The following is a 19276-nucleotide window of genomic DNA, read 5'->3' on the forward strand; positions in this document are numbered from 1 at the left end:
CGTAGACAATGTTAGTGGGTACAATTGAGTACAATTCCTCCATCTTCTGGCCAAATAATGCTACTGCCTTCAAGCGAATCTGTCTCATTAGTTCAATTATTTACCACGTATAAAATGATTATCCAAACATTTACAGAACATGACCAAGGGCTTCATACATTGCATCTAGATGAGCAATGTTATTTCTAACTTACCATCATCATCATCATCATCATCATCATCATCATCATCATCATCATCATCATCATCATCATCATCATCATCATCATCATCATCATCATCATCATCATCATCATACCAACTTAAATGTCTGAGCACCACTAGTCAAATCTAATACAATCTTTGCAATATAGTGTTGTTTACCATGATGATCATTTATTTTGTAAAAGGTGATTAACCCCTGTTACAGTACAGCATTGGCATGTTACACATTGCCACATCTGGTCTGTAGTAGGGACTAAAAAGTATACCGCAATGGCAAATTTACATTTAGTAGACGCTCTTATCTAGAGTGACTTACAGTAAGTACAGGGACATTCCCCCCGAAGCAAGTAGGGTGAAGTGCCCTGCCGAAAGACACGTCATTTGGCACGGCGGGGAATCGATCCGGCAACCTTCTGATTACTAGCCCAACTCCTCACCGCTCAGCCATCTGACTTCAAATTTGCTGAAATCATAATATTGTTGGATGAGAAGTGGGTATAACATGTGTTAAAAGGGGTATTTAGGAGGTGTTCACCATTGTGTGTGTGTGAGGCAAAACTTGCAAGTACAGGCAGACCCCACACTACTTTCCCACACACATGCACATACAAATGTCTCAAAACACAACTAGCACACACACACACACACACACACACACACTCATACACCTTATTAACAATGAAACACCTTCCAGATTGAATTGTGAACCATTGTGACCACAGTATTCGATCTTCCAGAGAACCACTTACTTTCTCACACACTCCAGCTCTCTTTCATGCACACACATTGTCTCACTGTATCACACACAAACACACACTACACAATCTCTTTCCCACACGCACTCTCCCACCCACACACACACACACACACACACACACACACACACACACACACACACACACACACACACACACACACACACACACACACACATACACACAAACACCTCATAAACTACCCGCCACCTATCCTGCTTGGCCTCCCCTACAGTTGGCCTTTACACTGATGGCTTTGGGAGACCAATAAACACCTTTTCTAATGACCACCCTAACCCCACATGGATTTCTATGCTGCTTTTAAAGGAAAACATACATAGCAACTGGTACAGAGCAATGTTTTCGATCAAATATGCAGACTCACAGAACAGATGCACAAAGCGCCAATCATTTCTTTTGCACGCTGGTGATGATGTGGCCGTTTGTGTTACCGTAACTGTCAAACAATCCTGCCGGCACACCTGTGTAACAGAGAACACGTGGAGCGTCTTGCGTCGGCGAGGCGTACCGTGCCAGGTTGTTCCCGTAACGCAGAGCCCCTTCACAGTCTTGAGGAGGAGGAGGAAAGGGGAGGGGTTGGGAGGGAGGGAGGGAGCGAGGGTCTGGGAGAAAAGCAGAAGGCAGAAAATAAATCACAACAAACAAAAGGCATCACAATACATGCCGGGTTACCATGGCGAAACACGAGCAAAGCGGAGTACGAAAGGAGGACACGGCCTCCGATACGAGGCTCCAAACATCAACACTCGTGAACGAAGGGGAGGCTGGGGCGGCTGCATGCTCGGACCATGCAGGGGAATGCACACACGCTCATGATCAGGTACACACTCGACGTCCAAATCACACTGCCCCCCCCCCCCCCCCGCCTTTCCCCCCTTCCGCCCCACCTTGGCATGAAGTTAAAAAGTGAATAGAGGGGTTGCTTTTTTAGGACCTGTGGGGGCAGGGCCACAGTGCAGGCTGTGTTGGGGGGGGGGGTCCATTTTCTTTTTATAGCCATCCTCTGAGAGATAGAGAGGGAGAGAATGAGGGGGGGGAGGAGGTCGGAGGAAAGAGAAGGACAGGGGGAGTGGGAGAGGGATTGCAGAGGTCAACAGCGAGTTGGAGAACCCCCAGGTGCCACGCAGGCACACAGGTTGCTAGGGCTTTGTTCTTTGAACAATGCTTGGCTGTCTTCTGTTGGTGTGTGCGTGTGTGTTTGAGGGTGGAAAAGTTGGCAAGTGAGAACAAAAAACAGAGCGAGAGAACTATTAAGTCAGAGCAGCCTGGGAGTGATGTTTCTAGATCCCCTTTTGTGGAGCACAAACGCCCCACCGCGAGAGGGGGAATCATTACAGCCCATTGAATCATTCAAATTCCTCGTGGGTGTGTGGCGAAATGGTCCTGGATGAGGGCATGTGTGCATGTGTGCGCGGAGGACACAAGGAGACAAGGTTCGCTCCCTGAAACAGTCTGTTGAGTTGTGTGACCCGGCATGTACCGTACGATGAAGGAAGGACGGAGAGGACAAGAGAGCAAAGGGTTCTCGTTTGTTTTCCTGCCTCGAGGGCGTCAGCCAGGGGTCTTCTGTGTCTCCATTTTCGGAGGGCGCAAGAGACAGGAGACGGCAGAGAAGAGAGAAAGAAGTGTGAGAGTCCGGCTCTGGTCCGTTGGGGTGTCTTCCGACGCGTATTGCAGGGGGAAAAAAGAAGTCGGGGAAAGAAAGAGAGCTAGTGGACGGAGAGGGGAGAGTGCGCAGAGAGCAGAAATAACGAGAGAGCAAGCTTGTGTGAATGTGTGTGTGTGTGTGAGTGCGCATGTGTGTGTGAGGCAGGGCGAGAGAGTGGTTCGGGACGGTTGTCTTTGCAATCGTGTGTGTGTGTTGTGCCTTGGAGATTCAGAGGGAACCAAGGAGAAATACGTTTTTTTATGTTAGCTGGAGTATGACAAAGAGTAAGGGAGATATAGAGGGGTTGAGAGGGTGGAGAAGAGAGAGAGAGAGAGAGAGAGAGTGAGAGAGAGAGAGAGAGAGAGAGAGAGAGAGAGAGAGAGAGAGAGAGAGAGAGAGAGAGAGAGAAAGAGTGTGTGAGAGAGAGAGAGAGAGAGAGAGAGAGAGAGAGAGAGAGAGAGAGAGAGAGAGAGCGAGGGAGAGAGAGACAGAAAGAGAGAGAGAGAGAGAGAGAGAGAGAGAGAGAGAGAGAGAGAGAGAGAGAGAGAGAGAGAGAGAGAGAGAGAGAGAGTGTGTGAGAGAGAGAGAGAGAGAGAGAGAGAAAGAGTGTGTGAGAGAGAGAGAGAGAGAGAGAGAGAGAGAGAGAGAGAGAGAGAGAGAGAGAGAGAGAGAGAGAGAAAGAGAGAGAGAAAGAGAGAGAGTGTGTGTGAGAGAGAGAGAGAGAGAGAGAGAGGGAGAGAGAGACAGAAAGAGAGAGAGCGCGAGAATGAGGGCTTTAGCTTGGCATTTCTTCCCTCTGCCTTTCAGATCCTCTCCCCCTGGAGGAGGCGTGTCCACGGGCCAGTATAAAGTCCACAGAGAGCCACTCGAGTACAACCATTTCTCAGGAGCAGCCTCTTGCATTGCACGCCGGTAGGAGAGGAAACCGCTGCTCTACACAAACGACTTGTGTGCGCGAGGACCAGGGCCTCCCCGATACACCCCCCACCCCATCTAACCCCTCACGCCCCACCCCACCAACTCCACCTTGGCGTTGACTCACCAGCCTCCTGCTCTTCAGCTGTCAAGTTCAAGGTAAATCGGACTTGAAAGGGAGACAGGCTCCTCTGTGCCCTGTGACGGATGCGTTTCAGTGAATGCGGTCCTTTCCAACAAAACGTACGACAGCTTACAAGAGACTGCGATATTTATCCGCCGGATAAGGGAGGAGTAGGTATCGGACATTGTTTTTTTTGTGGGGGGGTTCGTTCTCGAAGCTGTTTGTATTCTTTTCCAAGCTGCCAGAGATATTCCGGAACCAGTCAAAGAAACGGTGAGGCAGCAAAGCAGGGGCATTGTATTCGAACCCGTGCCACTCTAGAAGCCAACCAGCTGGCAACATCAAAGAGCAGCCCCCTCCCACCTCAACCCGCCTCCCTCTTCCCCACACCACAGATATCCACCCCGACTCTGAGAAGCGAGTCGAAGGAAAAGGGGGGGAAACGGGCCGACGACAAAGAACAAGTCAAGGCGGAGCTCAACTTTGGTCGGGATTCGTTTTTTTGGGGGGGGGGTGTCCGAGAGCCACCTGTGTGTTTCCCGGGAGGTTGTCATGGTTTGCGGCGGGGGAGGAGGAGGAGCGGTGGCGCCGCCCTGCTGGAGCCTCTGGACGCTGAGCGTCCTGTCGCTGGCGGCGCTGTGCCTGACGGACGAGGCCATTCGCTGCCCCATCTGCACGGAGGAGCGGCTGGCCCATTGCCCGCTGCCGGACGGCTGCGAGGAGACGGTGCGCGAGACGGGCTGCGGATGCTGTCCCACCTGCGCCCTGGCCAAGGGGGCCCTCTGCGGGGTCTACTCGCCCCGCTGCGCCACGGGGCTGCGCTGCTACCCGCCGCGCGGGGTGGAGAGGCCCCTGCACTCGCTCATGCACGGCCAGGGGGTGTGCACGGACGAGAGGGAGGTGGATGAGAACTCAGGTGAGAGAGGAGGGCGGGCACGGCGGCACCGGGTTGTGGTCTGGTGGGGGTGTGGGGTGTGGGGGGGGGGGAGGGGAGGTGGGTTTTGAAGTGAGCCTGTGTGTCGACAAATCTCATCGCGCGTAAGGAGGTTCCCGCTCTGACAGGATCTTCTGAGCATCTCAGAATTCCCGATCCAATGTCCACCAGTTGGGTCCCAGTTGGGAAGTTGCTCTAAATGTCTTGACATCTGCTTAGTACGGCCCATGTTACGCAAGCTTGAGAGTGTACGTCCTGCTCAAATACGTACCAAGACTATCAGCGAATCCTGGTGTGGTCACTTCCAGACTCTCTCTCTTCTTCCTCCCCTTCTGTCTCTTTCCCTCTCCGCCTCTTTGTGAGGTACGTACACAAGCGAACCCGGGTTTTCTTCCTCTCTTGCCGCCTGAGTCTTACCTGTGCCGGGCAGGGTCAGGGTGAGGTGTGACAATGCGCTTTTTGCTAATCCTAATCTCTGCTGAGCCCTGGCCCAGAGCGAGCGAGCACACACAGCAACTCCTCACGCATGGCCTGACGTGAGGGAACACACACAATCCTCTCGCTGTCTCACGGCCACACGGTGTACTTTGAAACGTAGCCGTCAGACCCAGAAGCAGACTTGGAGAGAAGCATAGCAGGGTTGAACAGGGCGTGAGTGCGTGCGCCGTATGTTTGTATGAAATCCATGCATGTGTATTTTATATGCGTGTGGGATCTGCATGCGAGTTTGTTTGCTTTGTACTTTTGTTGAGTGAGCCTGGACGTGTTTGTATACACCGGGTATCTGTGTTTGAACGTGTGCCGCAGCTTGTGTCTGTTTGCTCGTGCGACTACTCTGACTGTCTGTTAGCAGGGTGGTTTGGGCCAGTAAACGTTTGTTTTTCCTGTATGTTTGTGTATCCAGGGACTGTTGCAAGTGTTTATTGATGTAGGCTTTGTTCGTATGGTTGTTGGTACGGGAAACACGAGTCCATTTGAAGCCCACGTAAGTGTTGTGTATCTTACTGCGGGCAGAACGGCCCGAATGTCTGTGTGCGCGCGCGTCTGTGTGCGTGTAATAAGAGGAGGAAATAAAAGCTGCCGGTCTGCAGTATGATGTGACTCTGCAATGGAGAGCGGCCAGTCTCAAGCTATTAGAGCTCTCTGCAATCAGTAATATTTGTTCTCCTCTCTTCTCCTCCATTGATGCCCCCTTGTTTGTCCTCATCCTCCCATCCAGATGTCCCCTGCGTCGTCCACGGGACACATCTTCATTCCCGTCCCTACTCTGTTTCTTTCTCCATCTTGTTCGTCCTCTATCCACTTTTTCCCCCCTTTTTGCCGCCCCCCTCCCCTTTTTGCGCACAGCGGAGGCCTGGTTGCACTTTAGAACGAGGATGTCGAATTCTCGATTCGCTATCTCATTCCCTCGCACGGGCTCATTCCTAAGATGTCACGTTTTTTTTTCCCCTTCCCGCTGTGGATGAAGCCTGCCCTACCACCACCTCTGTCTTCGCTCCAATGCAAAGGGAGGCGTACAGGCTATTTGTCACAGCGGTGATTTCCATTATGCCATGAGGGTTTCTGTACACCACGAGAGCGGTTCTCTCATTTGTTCCAGATTGAGGACTAATTGGGCTTCCTCCAGTCAGGCCTTCTAGAGGTTATTGGTAATGGCAGCAAACTATCTCCTGGTGCCAGCGCGAGGCGGTGGTTCCCTGGCTCCAGTTTTTAACAGCGCAAAACAAAACATTTCCCAGAAAGAAAATCCCAGAAAGCTCTCCCAGAAAAAAAAAAGAAAAAACCTGTGTCCTGTTCTGCACTGCATTCTGCGTCTCTTGTGCCGTGGTCCACGACCTCCAATTCCCTGCTACCCTCTCCTCCAACCCCCTTCCCCGGCCCCCCTGTTGTTTGCCCCCACCCCCCCCCCCCCCCCGCCCCCACCCCTCCTCCATACACACCACCCAAGCGTTTTGAGCGCGTCGGACGCCGCTGCGTCCAGCTCCTTTGGGCGAAGAGGATGAGCTCATCGGCGCGCTCGCTGCCAGAGCTGAAATGAGAGCCTTCTGCTCCTCAGTGCGAGGGCCGGCCTCGGGTTAGGTTAGGCCGGCGCATAGCGTGACTAAACAGAATCAGGGAGAACGAGGGAAAAACTGTTTAAGAGCACGATCGAAAAAAGAGAAAGAAAAAGAAGACTGCCGTCTCGGCTTGGCACGGCTCCGTTCGTCTGCGTTGCTAAATCTCGTTCAAGGTTTTCCCTGAACAGCAGTGACCAGATGGCTTTGGGGCCTACGCCATGGTCCATCTGAGACTCCAACATAGGGTCGGGTGTGTTTGGTAAAGCTCTTAGGGGGGTGTGGCAATTGATGGAGCGTTGTTGAAACTTTGGAAGTTTTGTTTAGAGTGGTCTGGAATCTGAGTGTTGAGCCCATCCACCCCAGGCCCCCGCCCCCCTTTTTTTCCACCCACGGGTCCTGTCATAACAAAGCAAAGTAGCCCTACTCAATAAGTCTTACATCAACGCTTCAGAGCAGCGCCTCTGGAGCTCTGAGAGAATGTGGGTCGTAAGGTCATGGGGGGGGGGGGGGGGAGAGAGGGCGGGGGGGGCGAGAGAGGGGGAGGGGGTGAGAGGGGGGGGGGGAAATGAGAGAGGTGCGGAGAGAAACCCAAACCACAAGTACAGGAGTTCCTTTGTGGCGCGTTGACCGAACTTATCCATTATTAAACCGGCGGGGTGGGGGCACATCTCCTGGATGCAATTCTTGCACTGCTCCGGTCCTAGCAACAGTGAACGCGACCCAGATAAAAATAGGAGAGGTTTTTTTAAAACTGAGAGCATTCACCAAGACGAAAAAAAAAGCCCAGGGTGGGAGCAGTGCCGGACCATTCCACTGAAAAGACGAAAGATGTGTGGATGAATACCTATTCATACTGTCGTAAAAGATAGCAGAGCTCGATCATTTATTGAGCTTACTTGACAGCAAGGTTGATACTGCATAACTTGTTTGTTTTTTACACATGTTATTCTACTCATCACTGCTATGAGCCTACGTCTACCATATATCATCTGTCAGATATTACTTAGAAAAAGACATAATAATCAAGTAAATTGCTTTGCATTCACACTCTCAAAATGTCATCAAGCTCAGAGCTAGTCTTAAACAATTTCCCATAGCAACTGTGAGCACAGTTGTGCTCTTTCCTTAATACCACATTCTAAGAAATCTATCCCAACACTTACAACTCATCAAGCAGGCTGGAGTCCATCGCAACGTTCCGGTCGAGTCTCCCTTTGTGTCATATTCCGACGTTTTGCCATAACTGTGAAACTAATATTTACAAACAGAGAAATATGTCAAGCCAGGCACCTAGCACTACACCAGATATCACAACAGAAATGGCTAAAGCCAAGAGTTCTAATAACCACTCACTGTGTTAGTGCGGACCCAGTTTTGTAGTATGTTAATCACCATCTAACCACCTTACCAACCAATGCTCAAATTAATGAGTTAATATTAATACATTGTTTCTTGATGCTAAGTGAGAATCTTTGTATTTAATCCTTCTCAGAAGTATGTTTCATGCATTATAATGAGCTTGCTCTGGGTGATGCAGTGTATTTTACTGTAGGAGTGAATGTGATTGGCTAATTATCTCCCTTTATGGCAGCAGAGACCCCTACCTGGAGCTGGAGATATACAGACAAAATGAACACTGACAGAAGTGAGGTAGCACTTGAATTTTGCACGTGCCAAATAGGTCCTGGATGCTTTTCCCTGGAAGAAGTCAACTCCAAAACTGTACAATTGTATTGAAGTATATTAAAGCTGCACTGCATTTCTTCTTCTTATATATATATTTATTTTTATATGAAGAACGTTTTTGCACTTTTTGGGAGAGGAGCAAAAGGATGCTGATGCTTCTGGCACAAAGATATCAGCTTCCATTAGCATTAGCGGTTTTGGGAGTATGACGTACGTAGCAATGTAAACTCTGCCACAAATTCCCTTAAAAACCCACAAATTTGACACTGATGTTCGTTTCCCAAACAACATAAACCAACATAAACATTTAAAAAAGAACATCCATAGAAATGTTTTGGTCAGAGCTCAAACACAGCAGATTTTGGTTTTAAAAATACAAATAGATAGCATATGGTCTATTAGAAAATAAACTCCCCTTTGAACCGCATAATTCTGTGCTTGGCTCCATATAATGATTTAGCAATCATCTGGCGGCTTTTGGACAATGCACGCCATTATTAGAGTTCTGATGTATTTGTTCATTAGCTAATTTAATTAGCTTATGTATGTGTTTTTATACCCTGTACCTTGTTTATTAGTTTGAAGACTCGTCAAATGAGCCAGTGAATGAAAACACTGCAATCAAAAAGTGCTTAAATCACTCAACACAATGTTACCCTTGGCACTAGTAAAATGTAGCTGTAGACCTCTTTAATTTAGGGTTTGTATCCTTACAAAGAGGTCAAACATGAAACATGGTCAAATGACTAATGATGACCATGAACACAAGGAATGACTTATTCACACATTTTACAGTTGATAAATGATGATCCTAAATCTACAAACAATATCTACAAACTTGCTTTCAAAGATTGCAGCTAAACACATGTGAGTGTCCATAGCACACAGTTTCACCCTAATCCACTTCATAGGCGAGACTAATAAGCATCCAGGTGCTATAGTAAAACACTAGACATAGTGACAAAGTCCTGCCTATGTGCCTGGGTCCATCAGGGCCAAGGTTGCCAATAGTTTACTGTCTCAGTCCAGATGCTGGATGACAGCTGAAACTGGAACATTGCAAATCCAATTCCATGGCATCCTCTTGGTTCCTGTGGGTTGGGAATCCCCACACTTTTCCTGGAAGTTTCTAAAGATTTCTGAAGAAGACTGGAAGGTCTCGTAGCCTGCCTCTAGCTCAAGGAAATGAGTTTGCCTTCATGGAGTATTCTATTCCATAAATACCACAGTGATCTTCATTTCAGTTGAAGGTGTTGAGAGGATTTAAAAACCCCAAACAACCCCAAAAATCCATTAACCTACGAGTTAATGATGCAATTCAACTTTGAGGCAATTCATCAACTTGTCGATGTCAGCAGATCTGTGTTTTAAAGTCAAAAGGTGTTGTCTTTAGTCCTCCGGTTCTAGCGCTGTACAAAGAACCCTCCACTTCCTCTCTGGAGAACAGTGAGGGCAGCAAACAGGATGTGGCACCCCTGACCCACTTCTAAATCCCTTTGGCTCGTATTTTACGGCACAACGAAGGAGCGTGGAATCGGAGAAAAAACGCAAAAGAGGGAAAGAACAACCTATGACCGGGGACTGAGCTTCAACCCTGCTGAGTCTGAGAGGGTCAGGGGTGTACGAGGGCACTCAAACATGACAAGAAAATACAAGCAGACTCAAGACACTCTCCTTTTCCTTTTCAAGCCCAGGAACGTCTCTGTCAGTGAGCTTCAAGCAGCGAAGAGGCTCCCTCGCCTCAGCTACCACTAAGACACATGGTGCCAAATCTGAAGTGATAGTTCTGTACCTGGGGGAGAATAAAGCATGTGACAAAACTCTGTAAAAAAAAAGGCAAACGGGGCGAACTGGAATGAGCCAAATGACAAGACACCTACGTTTGAACTGGTGCGTGAAAGTTCATGGTTAAGCCTGGTCAAAGCTTATTGAAATCTCATCAAGCACTTCAGTATAGTCTTTGTGGTTCCCCATGAAAACTAAAGTTCTTAGAAAAGCCATCCTAATAGATTGTAGAGAGGCCTCTGAGAAGTGTGTTTTTGCCAATAGCGACCTGTATTACGCCTGGAACCAAGCCCAGATGCTATCCAGTACTCAGGTCGGCCTTTTGACAAATCTGCAATCTGAGAAAGCCGACCTCCGTAAAAACACGGAGGCCAAGACTTTTGGTGCTTTGATGATGATGCCAAGCCTCGAAATACCACAGGTCACAAGCACACGAGGAGTCGGAAAAACACGAGAGCTGCTTCGCAAGGGCTAGCACGAGGGGGCTTTGCCACGATTGTAAACGACTCCGCGCTCGCAACGTCCTCATCTGCACGACGTGTGACACTGCAAGAAAAGGCCAACAACAAACTTCCATCTGGCAAAAATAGGGTGCTCTTCAACAGCGGGAGTGGGGAAGGGTGGGTGGGAGGGGTTGTTTCCTGAGGAAGCAGCTGGCTGCCTACAGGGAGAACAGAACTGCAGGATTACAGGGATGCAAGGTGAATGTGGCACAGACCGGAATGAGTAAAGGGCGGAGGGGGCGAGGGCACGGGACAACGGGGTGGTTCGGGGGGGGGGGGACCATGGGATGGTCTCGTTAGAAAATGCCTCGGCCTTTGACCCACAGAGGGGGCTGCGGTGGCTGAAGAGAGCCTGTGTCCGGAGTACCCCCACCACCCCCACCCCCCCCCCCTACCCCTGCCGCGCCCCCCCCTGTTGTGAGAACACTGCTGTGTCCTTGATCTTAACCTGCTTTTTCAGATTCCACATTTTACCACTGTGTTCAGCTGTTTGCTGAGATCTCTCTGCAGGGGGGTATAAACACCACAAAACATGCGCAAAGGCTGACTTCTTAAGGAATCATGCTAACAATCTAATGGTAGGTTTTGGAGGACATTCCCAAAGCGTTGTCACAGCTTATGTCTTGACTAGTTTGTTTCCTTCTGAGACTTGTCGATATTTTGATGCCCTTTGTATAGCTCTGGCTCTTGCAGCTGAATTCTGAAGCCGTAAATCTTTTCCTGTGTCCCGCAGCCATGGACAGGCAGGATGAGATCATCCCTGAGCACCCAAACAACAGCAACATCCGCTGCAGTCCCCAAGACAAACGCTGCATCCAGAAGACGCTGGCCCGCCTCCCTCCCAAATCCACCAATCAGAGAAGCAACAATGCCAGGGAGGACCCAAAGGCTGCGCTGGTGAGATATCCACCATTAACACTCTAACCTCTTAATCCCCCCAAATAAGACATTCAAAATCGTTGCCTTTCAACCACACACAGCCCAAAGAGCCCCAACAGGTGTTTCACGTCAAGAGTTTATGGCTTTAAAAGTCACAAGCATAGGGTTAACAGGTTGCAGATCGCTTGTTTGCAGGCTACGACTTGCAACCTCTGTGTGTCTTGTAAGAAGGCACACAAGTATTCGCTTGAATCAACACTCACGTTTGCAATGGCATAAAACCATTGAAGAATCTGGCTTACCACCAACATCCACGTATGGAGTTGACGGTAAAGTAATTTGGTCATCCTCTAATTGTTTGTCAGGCTCCATGTCGTGCTGAGCTGCAGAGAGCGCTGGACAGGCTGGCCACCAACACTCGCACCCACGACGATCTTTACAACATCCCGATACCCAACTGTGACAGGAATGGAGACTTCCATGCCAAGCAGGTTTGAGACTAATAAGGACCTTTTTTTTTTTACGGTGCCTATCGGTTGTAATGGTATGTGATAAATTCAATTGTATTTCATAAACTGGTTATTATTATATCCAAGTCATGTCGAGATTGTTTTTCTTGTTTGTTTGTTTGTTTGTTTTTGAGGGGAGGGGGGGGGCGGGTTGTCGCCTGTATATCTGTTATGTCGTTGTTCCATTTTGGATGTGAGGCCCAGCATGTTTACTGTATTCTCATACAATCCCTTCAAACTACGCCACTACTCACTCAGCCAAAACAAAGACCGTGCATGAACTGAAATATTAACTGGAGACACATTGTTTCATGTGGGATGGGATTTACTCTGGCCAAGAGCGCACGTATTCGGGCATGCAGAAAAACAGATTTCTCAAAGACCATTTGTCCTGAAGTATAAGTGCGCACTTGGTTTGCATCATAAAAAATAAAAGAAAACGCTGAAATAATCGCCTCATTGCAGTGATAGATGCTATTAGCTTTTAGTCTAAACAATTCCTTGCATCTCCTTGCTTTTCCCCTCAATGGCTAACTTTGAAGATAAAAGGGAATCAGAAACGTTGTGTACACAGAAGCAGATAAGATTTGCTGTGACAGGGATATACAATTTCAGCTACAGACGCAGAGTCAGTGATAAAAGACTAAGCCTGCCAAGGGCATGGACCTCAAAAGTCTGGGCTAGGGTTGATTGTGTAACAGGGTTAAAGTACTCTCGTCTGCTCTTTTTAGTGTGTCTGGGGGTCGAAGCAGTCATCTGTTTACTGTTTAACTATAATTGCACCATGGTAGAACTCTGTGCCACCCTTTGCAACGACCAACGAGGCTTTGAGGGGTGATCTGTTCCATCCCATTGCATACCAGGAATCATTTGGAAACTCCAAGCTGTTGAACAGCCTTCAGGTTTTAGTCAGACGCTTACCCACAGGAGAAACAGGAAGGATTTTTTACTTGACTTAAATCAAGAGAACGAGACCCATGGAATGAAGTCCTATCCATGCTCTTACCTTGACCTAAATGACAGATGTACACGTCAATTGTGTACCGTCCTAACCCCCCTACCAACAATATTTCTGCCGTGCCCCCTAATCGTGTGCCGCCTGCTCCTTTTGAGTGACACCTCTGCATGTTTTGATCATACTTTCCCGCCCACAGTGCCACCCGGCCCGTGATGGGCAGCGGGGAAAGTGCTGGTGCGTGGACCAGAAGACAGGCATGAGGCAGCCAGGACCCCTCGAACTGAGAGGGGAACTGGACTGCCACATGTTAATGACTTCCACCCTGAGAGAGTGAGGAGGGGACCTGCAGGGTCGACCGTGGGGAGGTGGAAAGGGCCAGCAGAAATCTACTGGTGCTGATTAGTGTGACTATAAAAAGAAAGGACTTCACCTTAAAGGCTCCCTTCGCGTGAGGCAAACGGTACTTGAGAATCCAAAAGTTTAAAAAAAAGAAAAAAGAAAAAGGAAAACCATGGAATTTTTGTTCCTTTACATGTTGTTTGTTTTGCTATTGTGTGAGTGTCTGTGTCCCTCTGTGTCCTTTGAGCACTTGTGTGTGGCTTCCCTTTGGGTTCTGTAAAATGAAGGCCCACGCTCTTGTTTTAAATGGCAAGTGGTGAAAACAGTCCACTGAATTAAGTGTATAAACATTATCTTGAAAATACAACAAAAGTTGGTTTTGTTTCGGGTAAATAAGCGGATATCCCTTGCCTCTTGCAGGGCTTGCCATTGACAATGCAGTAGGGATCTGTAGAGAAAGTATAAGACCGTAAAATGAGAAACAGAAAGATACGAATGAGAGAGGGATGGAGAGAAACAAATGAATAACCGAGGGAGGCAGAAAAAAAGAATACAGCATTTCCATGCTTTGAATTAGCAATTGATGATAAGCCTCTGTTTTCACAACAGAAATGACTTTGAAACTGTACCCGAGAGAGAGCACAAGGAGTCCAAGAAGAGATGTGCTTTATCGCTCAAGCTCTCTGCATCCCCCTCTCTATTGACTGGGAGCTCTCTGGCTTATTTGTCCAGGGGGATCGGCAGCATAGCTGGGCTCAGAACTCTGTACACTGCTGATAGGATAATCTTGTTTCTCCAGCTGGGGCCTGCGCTGTTCTCCATGTTTGTATGAATATGCTTCTATATACAAGATTTCTTTTCCAACAGACTGCTTGGCAGTGTTGTGTAGTTTAGTGGTGCTATACACTGATTGTGCCAAAAACTGGCTTCTGCACTTTTATGGGCATTGTTTTTGATAGAAACCGACGACAGAGACCGTTTCAGAGCGGAGGCACTCAACAAATCTTTGGATGACCTAAATGAGTGAACATCAATACTGGTTAGCGGCAAACATTTCCGAATGTCTTCTTTTTTTTTACTAAGTTGATTAAAATCAAATAGGCGCAACTGCACATCCTTCGTTGCAGTTATACTTAAGTTAACCGCCTGACTGTTTTATTAACTTCCGTAGCGAATTTGCATGCAAAATAATAAACATTATTTGAGTAGTAAAAAGGATAATACAAGTTTTATAAAAAGCGCAATCCATTAGTATCTGCAATTCAAAGAAACATCTATGTGTTCAGATCATTTGAATACTCACATACCTGAGTACTGCACAGCCCTCTTTGCTTTCAAGAAATCCTATACCTTTTCACAGAATGTATACCACTGTTAATGATATCACTGCACAGTAGTTATTTGCATTATGTTCAACAGACAAATAAGGAATTTCCCCCTCTCAAAATCATTTGCTTCCTCTGCTTTCTATATTTACATAGGCTTGACTGTTCATTTATTACAGCAATTTGATTGTATTGTACGTCGAAAGAGCAACCCTTTTGAATCCCTTCACTTGCAAGGCTGGTTAAATCCGACTCGTAGCCATGGAGAAGAGGGAAGGAACAACCCCCTTGGATGCAGTACAGATCAGACAGTTCAGCGGGGTCATCTCTAGAAATGGATAGTACATGTAATCCTCCCATGAGAGGGTTGGGTTACTAATTGACCCCAGGATGGAATCATTGTGCCTGTGCCATCGTTATCATCGTTATCATCGTTATCGTGTTAACGGTGCGCCGGGCAGTGTGGCTTCACGAGGAGGGAGGGTGGCGAGGAGATGAGGGAGGAGGTGATTGTAAATGAGACGCCAGGAGCAGTTGTCCTGCTTTCTCTTTCAAGACCCCGAGGACAGTGTGAGTTCATTCCTCTGTACACCTGATAGGCAGGTCATTAGGAAGGGGACAGTGTGCGAGAGAGGAGACGTGATGGAGAAATGTACACGTACAAAATGTCACGTCGAGTCCTCTGGGAACAAAACCGCTTCTCATTGCGTTGTCTGTCGGGAAATTGGGAAGAATGTCTTATGAAACATTCACTTACTCACAAGTAATAGTCTGTAGTCTGGAAGTCCATTTGCTATAGCATTAATACCATGATGGTGTGTAGGGTGGAAAATAAGTACTTCAAGCTATTTCTATGAGCTATGGAGAAAGAGCTTGTATCAAAATGTGGCTACCTTTTACATAGAGAACAATTATGCGTAGTGTATCTGCAAGTAGCCTACCTGTAGCAATCAAAAGCCAAAGGAATAGAGTACAGAGTCCCTGGCCCTTTGGTATTGGCAAGTTTCTGAAGTTTTCTCCAATCTAGTTTGAGAGCCAAATTCATTAACAGTAGCTAGAAGAAACAACTTTGAACTAACACATTTAACAAGCTTCTGAATAGACATCCTTTCTTATTCATGATGACCGAAATAAAAACATCAAATGTTTCTTTAGCTTATTTTATAACATGGACTACCTACATTAAACCATCTTCCATAAAATAAATCTTTGCCCTTGAACAATACCAAATTTTTTGTTGTTTTGGTACCACAACTTATGATGTTGGTTTTGTCGGTATACAATGATGAGTAGGTTGATGTGTGACTCTCAGCTTTAACTTATATTTTCATACATTTCAAATTAAGTGTTTCGAAATTATAACACTTTTTGTCCCCTATGTTATGGCACCAAGTCATTGGATTGTTTATTTTAGAAGGTTTATTATTGTATATCCTTTGCATGCATGACTGCCTAAAAATCTGCAACCAATATACACCACCAGCCACTGGGGAATCTCGAAGATGCTCTGCCTTTACTGCAACATCTTCTATTACTTCTTGTTACCTTGCATTGCCTTCAGTTTCCTATTGGAGCATGTCAAATCTCCTTGGTTGTGCACTCACACTTCGAAACAAGTGTTTGGTTTTATCTATTGCTGGTTGATTTCTGAAGTGTGTTTTAGTTTATTGTCTCACTGACAGTTTTAGTAGCTTTTTTCATGTTTTTTTTTTTTACCTTTAAAGATTGGAGAAAACAATTTGTGCAAAATGCCTTGGTTACTCCAGACTGAATGACGCCATGCACACTTTTAGGGCACTAAGTGCTACTGGCAGCAAAGCAACCACAAAACATTACTGAATCTCCTTTCTTTAATTGTAAGGAAGAAGATCTTTTCTTTGAAGTCTTCATTCTAGTTTACAGTAAACAAAGAGGGTGTGCTTTCACTCTAATCTGGTCTCAATTATCCACAAGACATTCTACCAAACTGATATTGGCTTATTATTGTACAATTCTGACAAACTCCAATCATGCTGATAAAGCAAACCCTTTGCACTTTAACCTCATAGTCATTGTATCATGTCAAATCCAAAGTGCTAAAAACAAAATAAATAAAAATTGTCTTTGCCTGAGGACCTTTGGTGCTCACTGTATACATTGAAGTGAAACTTTTTTTGTCTCCAAAGACAAAATTCCCCATATTTTGGAGGGAATTAAAATCCAAAAATCAATGTGTATTTCTTATTTTTGTTTCACTCTCTTGAAAAGGTTTTCAGGTTGGGCCCGACATGTACTGTAAATGGTTAAGAGGTGCTCAAAAAGACAATGAATGATCATGGCTTTGTCATTAGAGTAAAGGCCTTCAGTGTTCTACATATATTAAACTGTGTATGCTTAAGCTATCTTATCTGATCTCTAACATTCGTTATAGTGTATTTGCATTTCAGAAAATTCCTGTTTGTATTCCTGTTTGCCTCAGACTCTGTTAATCCTAATTCTAAGTAGCATTTGCATGTGTAATGGTGAACTGGGACTCAAGAATGTCTAGATTGTTTGTGTGCTTGGTCCTGAACAGGACGATACCATGTATGTTTTATAAAAATAGGGGGTGAAGTTTACTCAATGAGTGTGTACTCGAAATAATGACTTGGTTATGTTGTAAATGTTGACTTGACTAAACAATGTATACAATATATATATATCTAATTAAAATGTAAACATTCAACATTGACTCCATCTCCCTTTTAAATGTGTGCATGCTGTAAAGACTTTGGTAGATATGTGCTGTCCACAAAGTCTCAAAAGAACAGTTGCAGAGTTTAGAAAACAGTATGTGTGTGCGCAGATATTTGAGAAATATCAGTTTTTACAACCTTTTCTATGTGCACCAAATGTACAGTACACTTTAGTTTCTTCCATTCGACCACAGTGTAATGTTTATACAGGTCATCAAGCGATTGAGAATATCCTGTCAAAAGTCACACATTGAAGAAGATTGACACTGAAATGTGGGTTGTTCACATTTCCGCAGCTGCCAAATGTATGCATTTTAAATGACATCAAATGACATACTCATCCCATGTGAGGTTGAATACATAATAAGAGGTAGTATTATTGTTTTTAGCTGGACATAAAATGTTAAAGCGGTTCTAAGTTAGCGACTAAAATATAATTTCCAACACTTGATAGATTTCACAAGTTAATGATAACACTTAAGGCAGTAGTCCAATAAATACCTCAGGAATGATACATCACAATACTATAACTGCCAGGGTCCACCACCAGAGTAAACTATCAAGCCTGCTTAGTTCCACTGCCTGAGTCTATTTTGGTGAGCTGAACCAGCTTAGGAAGAACTGCGTCTGTATTGGAATTAGAAGACACGAGTACACTCAGAAAATTCCAGTGTCGAAACCAAAATGTGGAATCCATAGGACTTTTGTTTGATTCCTTTGCTCAGCTGTAAATGAGTTTGACCATTTCCAGGCTTCAGCCATAAAAAACGGTTATGTTGTTGACCCTTGACAGAAGAATGCCTTTGTGCTGAACTTTGTACTGCAGTCATGTGTGCCTCCCCCCACCTCCCATACTCACTTCACCTGTGTTAATCACTGTATAATCCTCCACTAGTTTACTCAGACAATGAATTCCAAATGTAAAACATAACAGGTGTCAAACTGAGTCATTGTGCATCAGTGAGTGTTCAAGGTCAATGGGAGTTGAGAGAAATGTGTTTAGGGATAAATTTAGAGGCAGTGAGGTGAGAGGTTCACAAGAAGCCATGACCGATACCTAATCCAAAGCAAGTGCTGTTCAAGTTGAATAGACACAGAAATCCAAGAGGATTCTGAATGTTTTTATAAGTCCTAAAGCAGAGCACATCATTATAACAGTTGACATGTACAGCTTTTAAAGAATGCGAGGAGGAATGCCAAGTATTTGAGCTATAACAACATAGGACCTGTGAATGGAACTGCAGTGGCTTTTCTCAAAAGGCTGTTTCAGTGAAGCATTATCAACTCAGCTACGTTTCATGCTTGGATGCGATCAGGGCCAGGTTAAGGACATCTGGGGCCCGGGGCAGAAGCCGACCCGAGCCCCCCCCCCCCCCCCCCCAACACGCAAAATATTTTATATATATATATATAATTACTATGACTTTTATCAATATATATTAGAGAGAGAGGGATTGGTAATTAAATTATGACAGACACAAATATCAGTATGTGATACCTTGAAATTTCAGTGGCGGCTTCTAGTCTTTCTAAGAGGGGAGCTCTTTGAAAGAGCTCTTTCAGCCTACATCATAATTTTTAAAAATTTATTTGGCTAGTTCACTGGCTAGTTCACCCCTACAACAAGCCTAGCCTAATGAATGAATTAATGAATGAACGACCGATCTAACAAAACAATATTAATCAAGGAGGAAATGTGGAAATTAGGTTAAACTGAAACAAGGAACGTGGTGTATAATTGTATGAAATGTATGATGAATATTGATTAGCAATTTCGCCAAGCAAATACCAAGAAATAGGTTGCTGCAGTTTGTCCTACAAATACAGTCCAAAATCTGCGATGGGACTGAGCTTGAATACCTTCGGTGACTTCTTCTAGTACAAAATTACTGTCAATCAAAAGGAGATGCAGTCTTTCGA

At 45.8% G+C, this 19276-nt stretch overlaps 1 protein-coding gene across 1 annotated transcript; it reads left to right on the plus strand.

Annotated features, from left to right (window-relative positions):
* The first annotated feature begins 3520 nt into the window (after window positions 1–3520).
* On the plus strand, window positions 3521–17346 carry LOC146237804 (insulin-like growth factor-binding protein 4). The gene is made up of 4 exons (XM_084685415.1): window positions 3521–4583; window positions 11366–11529; window positions 11877–12002; window positions 13175–17346. The coding sequence occupies exons 1-4, from the start codon at window positions 4220–4222 to the stop codon at window positions 13310–13312; spliced, it is 792 nt and encodes a 263-aa protein (XP_084541541.1). The 5' UTR covers window positions 3521–4219; the 3' UTR covers window positions 13313–17346.
* The last annotated feature ends 1930 nt before the right edge of the window (window positions 17347–19276 follow it).

The sequence above is a fragment of the Hypomesus nipponensis genome, chromosome 21 (assembly GCF_054491055.1).
Source record: "Hypomesus nipponensis isolate SF chromosome 21, ASM5449105v1, whole genome shotgun sequence".
Classification (NCBI taxonomy): domain Eukaryota; kingdom Metazoa; phylum Chordata; class Actinopteri; order Osmeriformes; family Osmeridae; genus Hypomesus; species Hypomesus nipponensis.

Excerpts from the sequence above, each read along its gene's own strand:
- LOC146237804 (XM_084685415.1), top strand. The coding sequence starts at position 4,220 with ATGGTTTGCGGCGGGGGAGGAGGAGGAGCGGTGGCGCCGCCCTGCTGG. Across the intron at positions 4,584-11,365 it reads GGAGGTGGATGAGAACTCAG|CCATGGACAGGCAGGATGAG; the intron begins GTGAGAGAGGAG and ends TGTGTCCCGCAG. Across the intron at positions 12,003-13,174 it reads GAGACTTCCATGCCAAGCAG|TGCCACCCGGCCCGTGATGG; the intron begins GTTTGAGACTAA and ends TCCCGCCCACAG.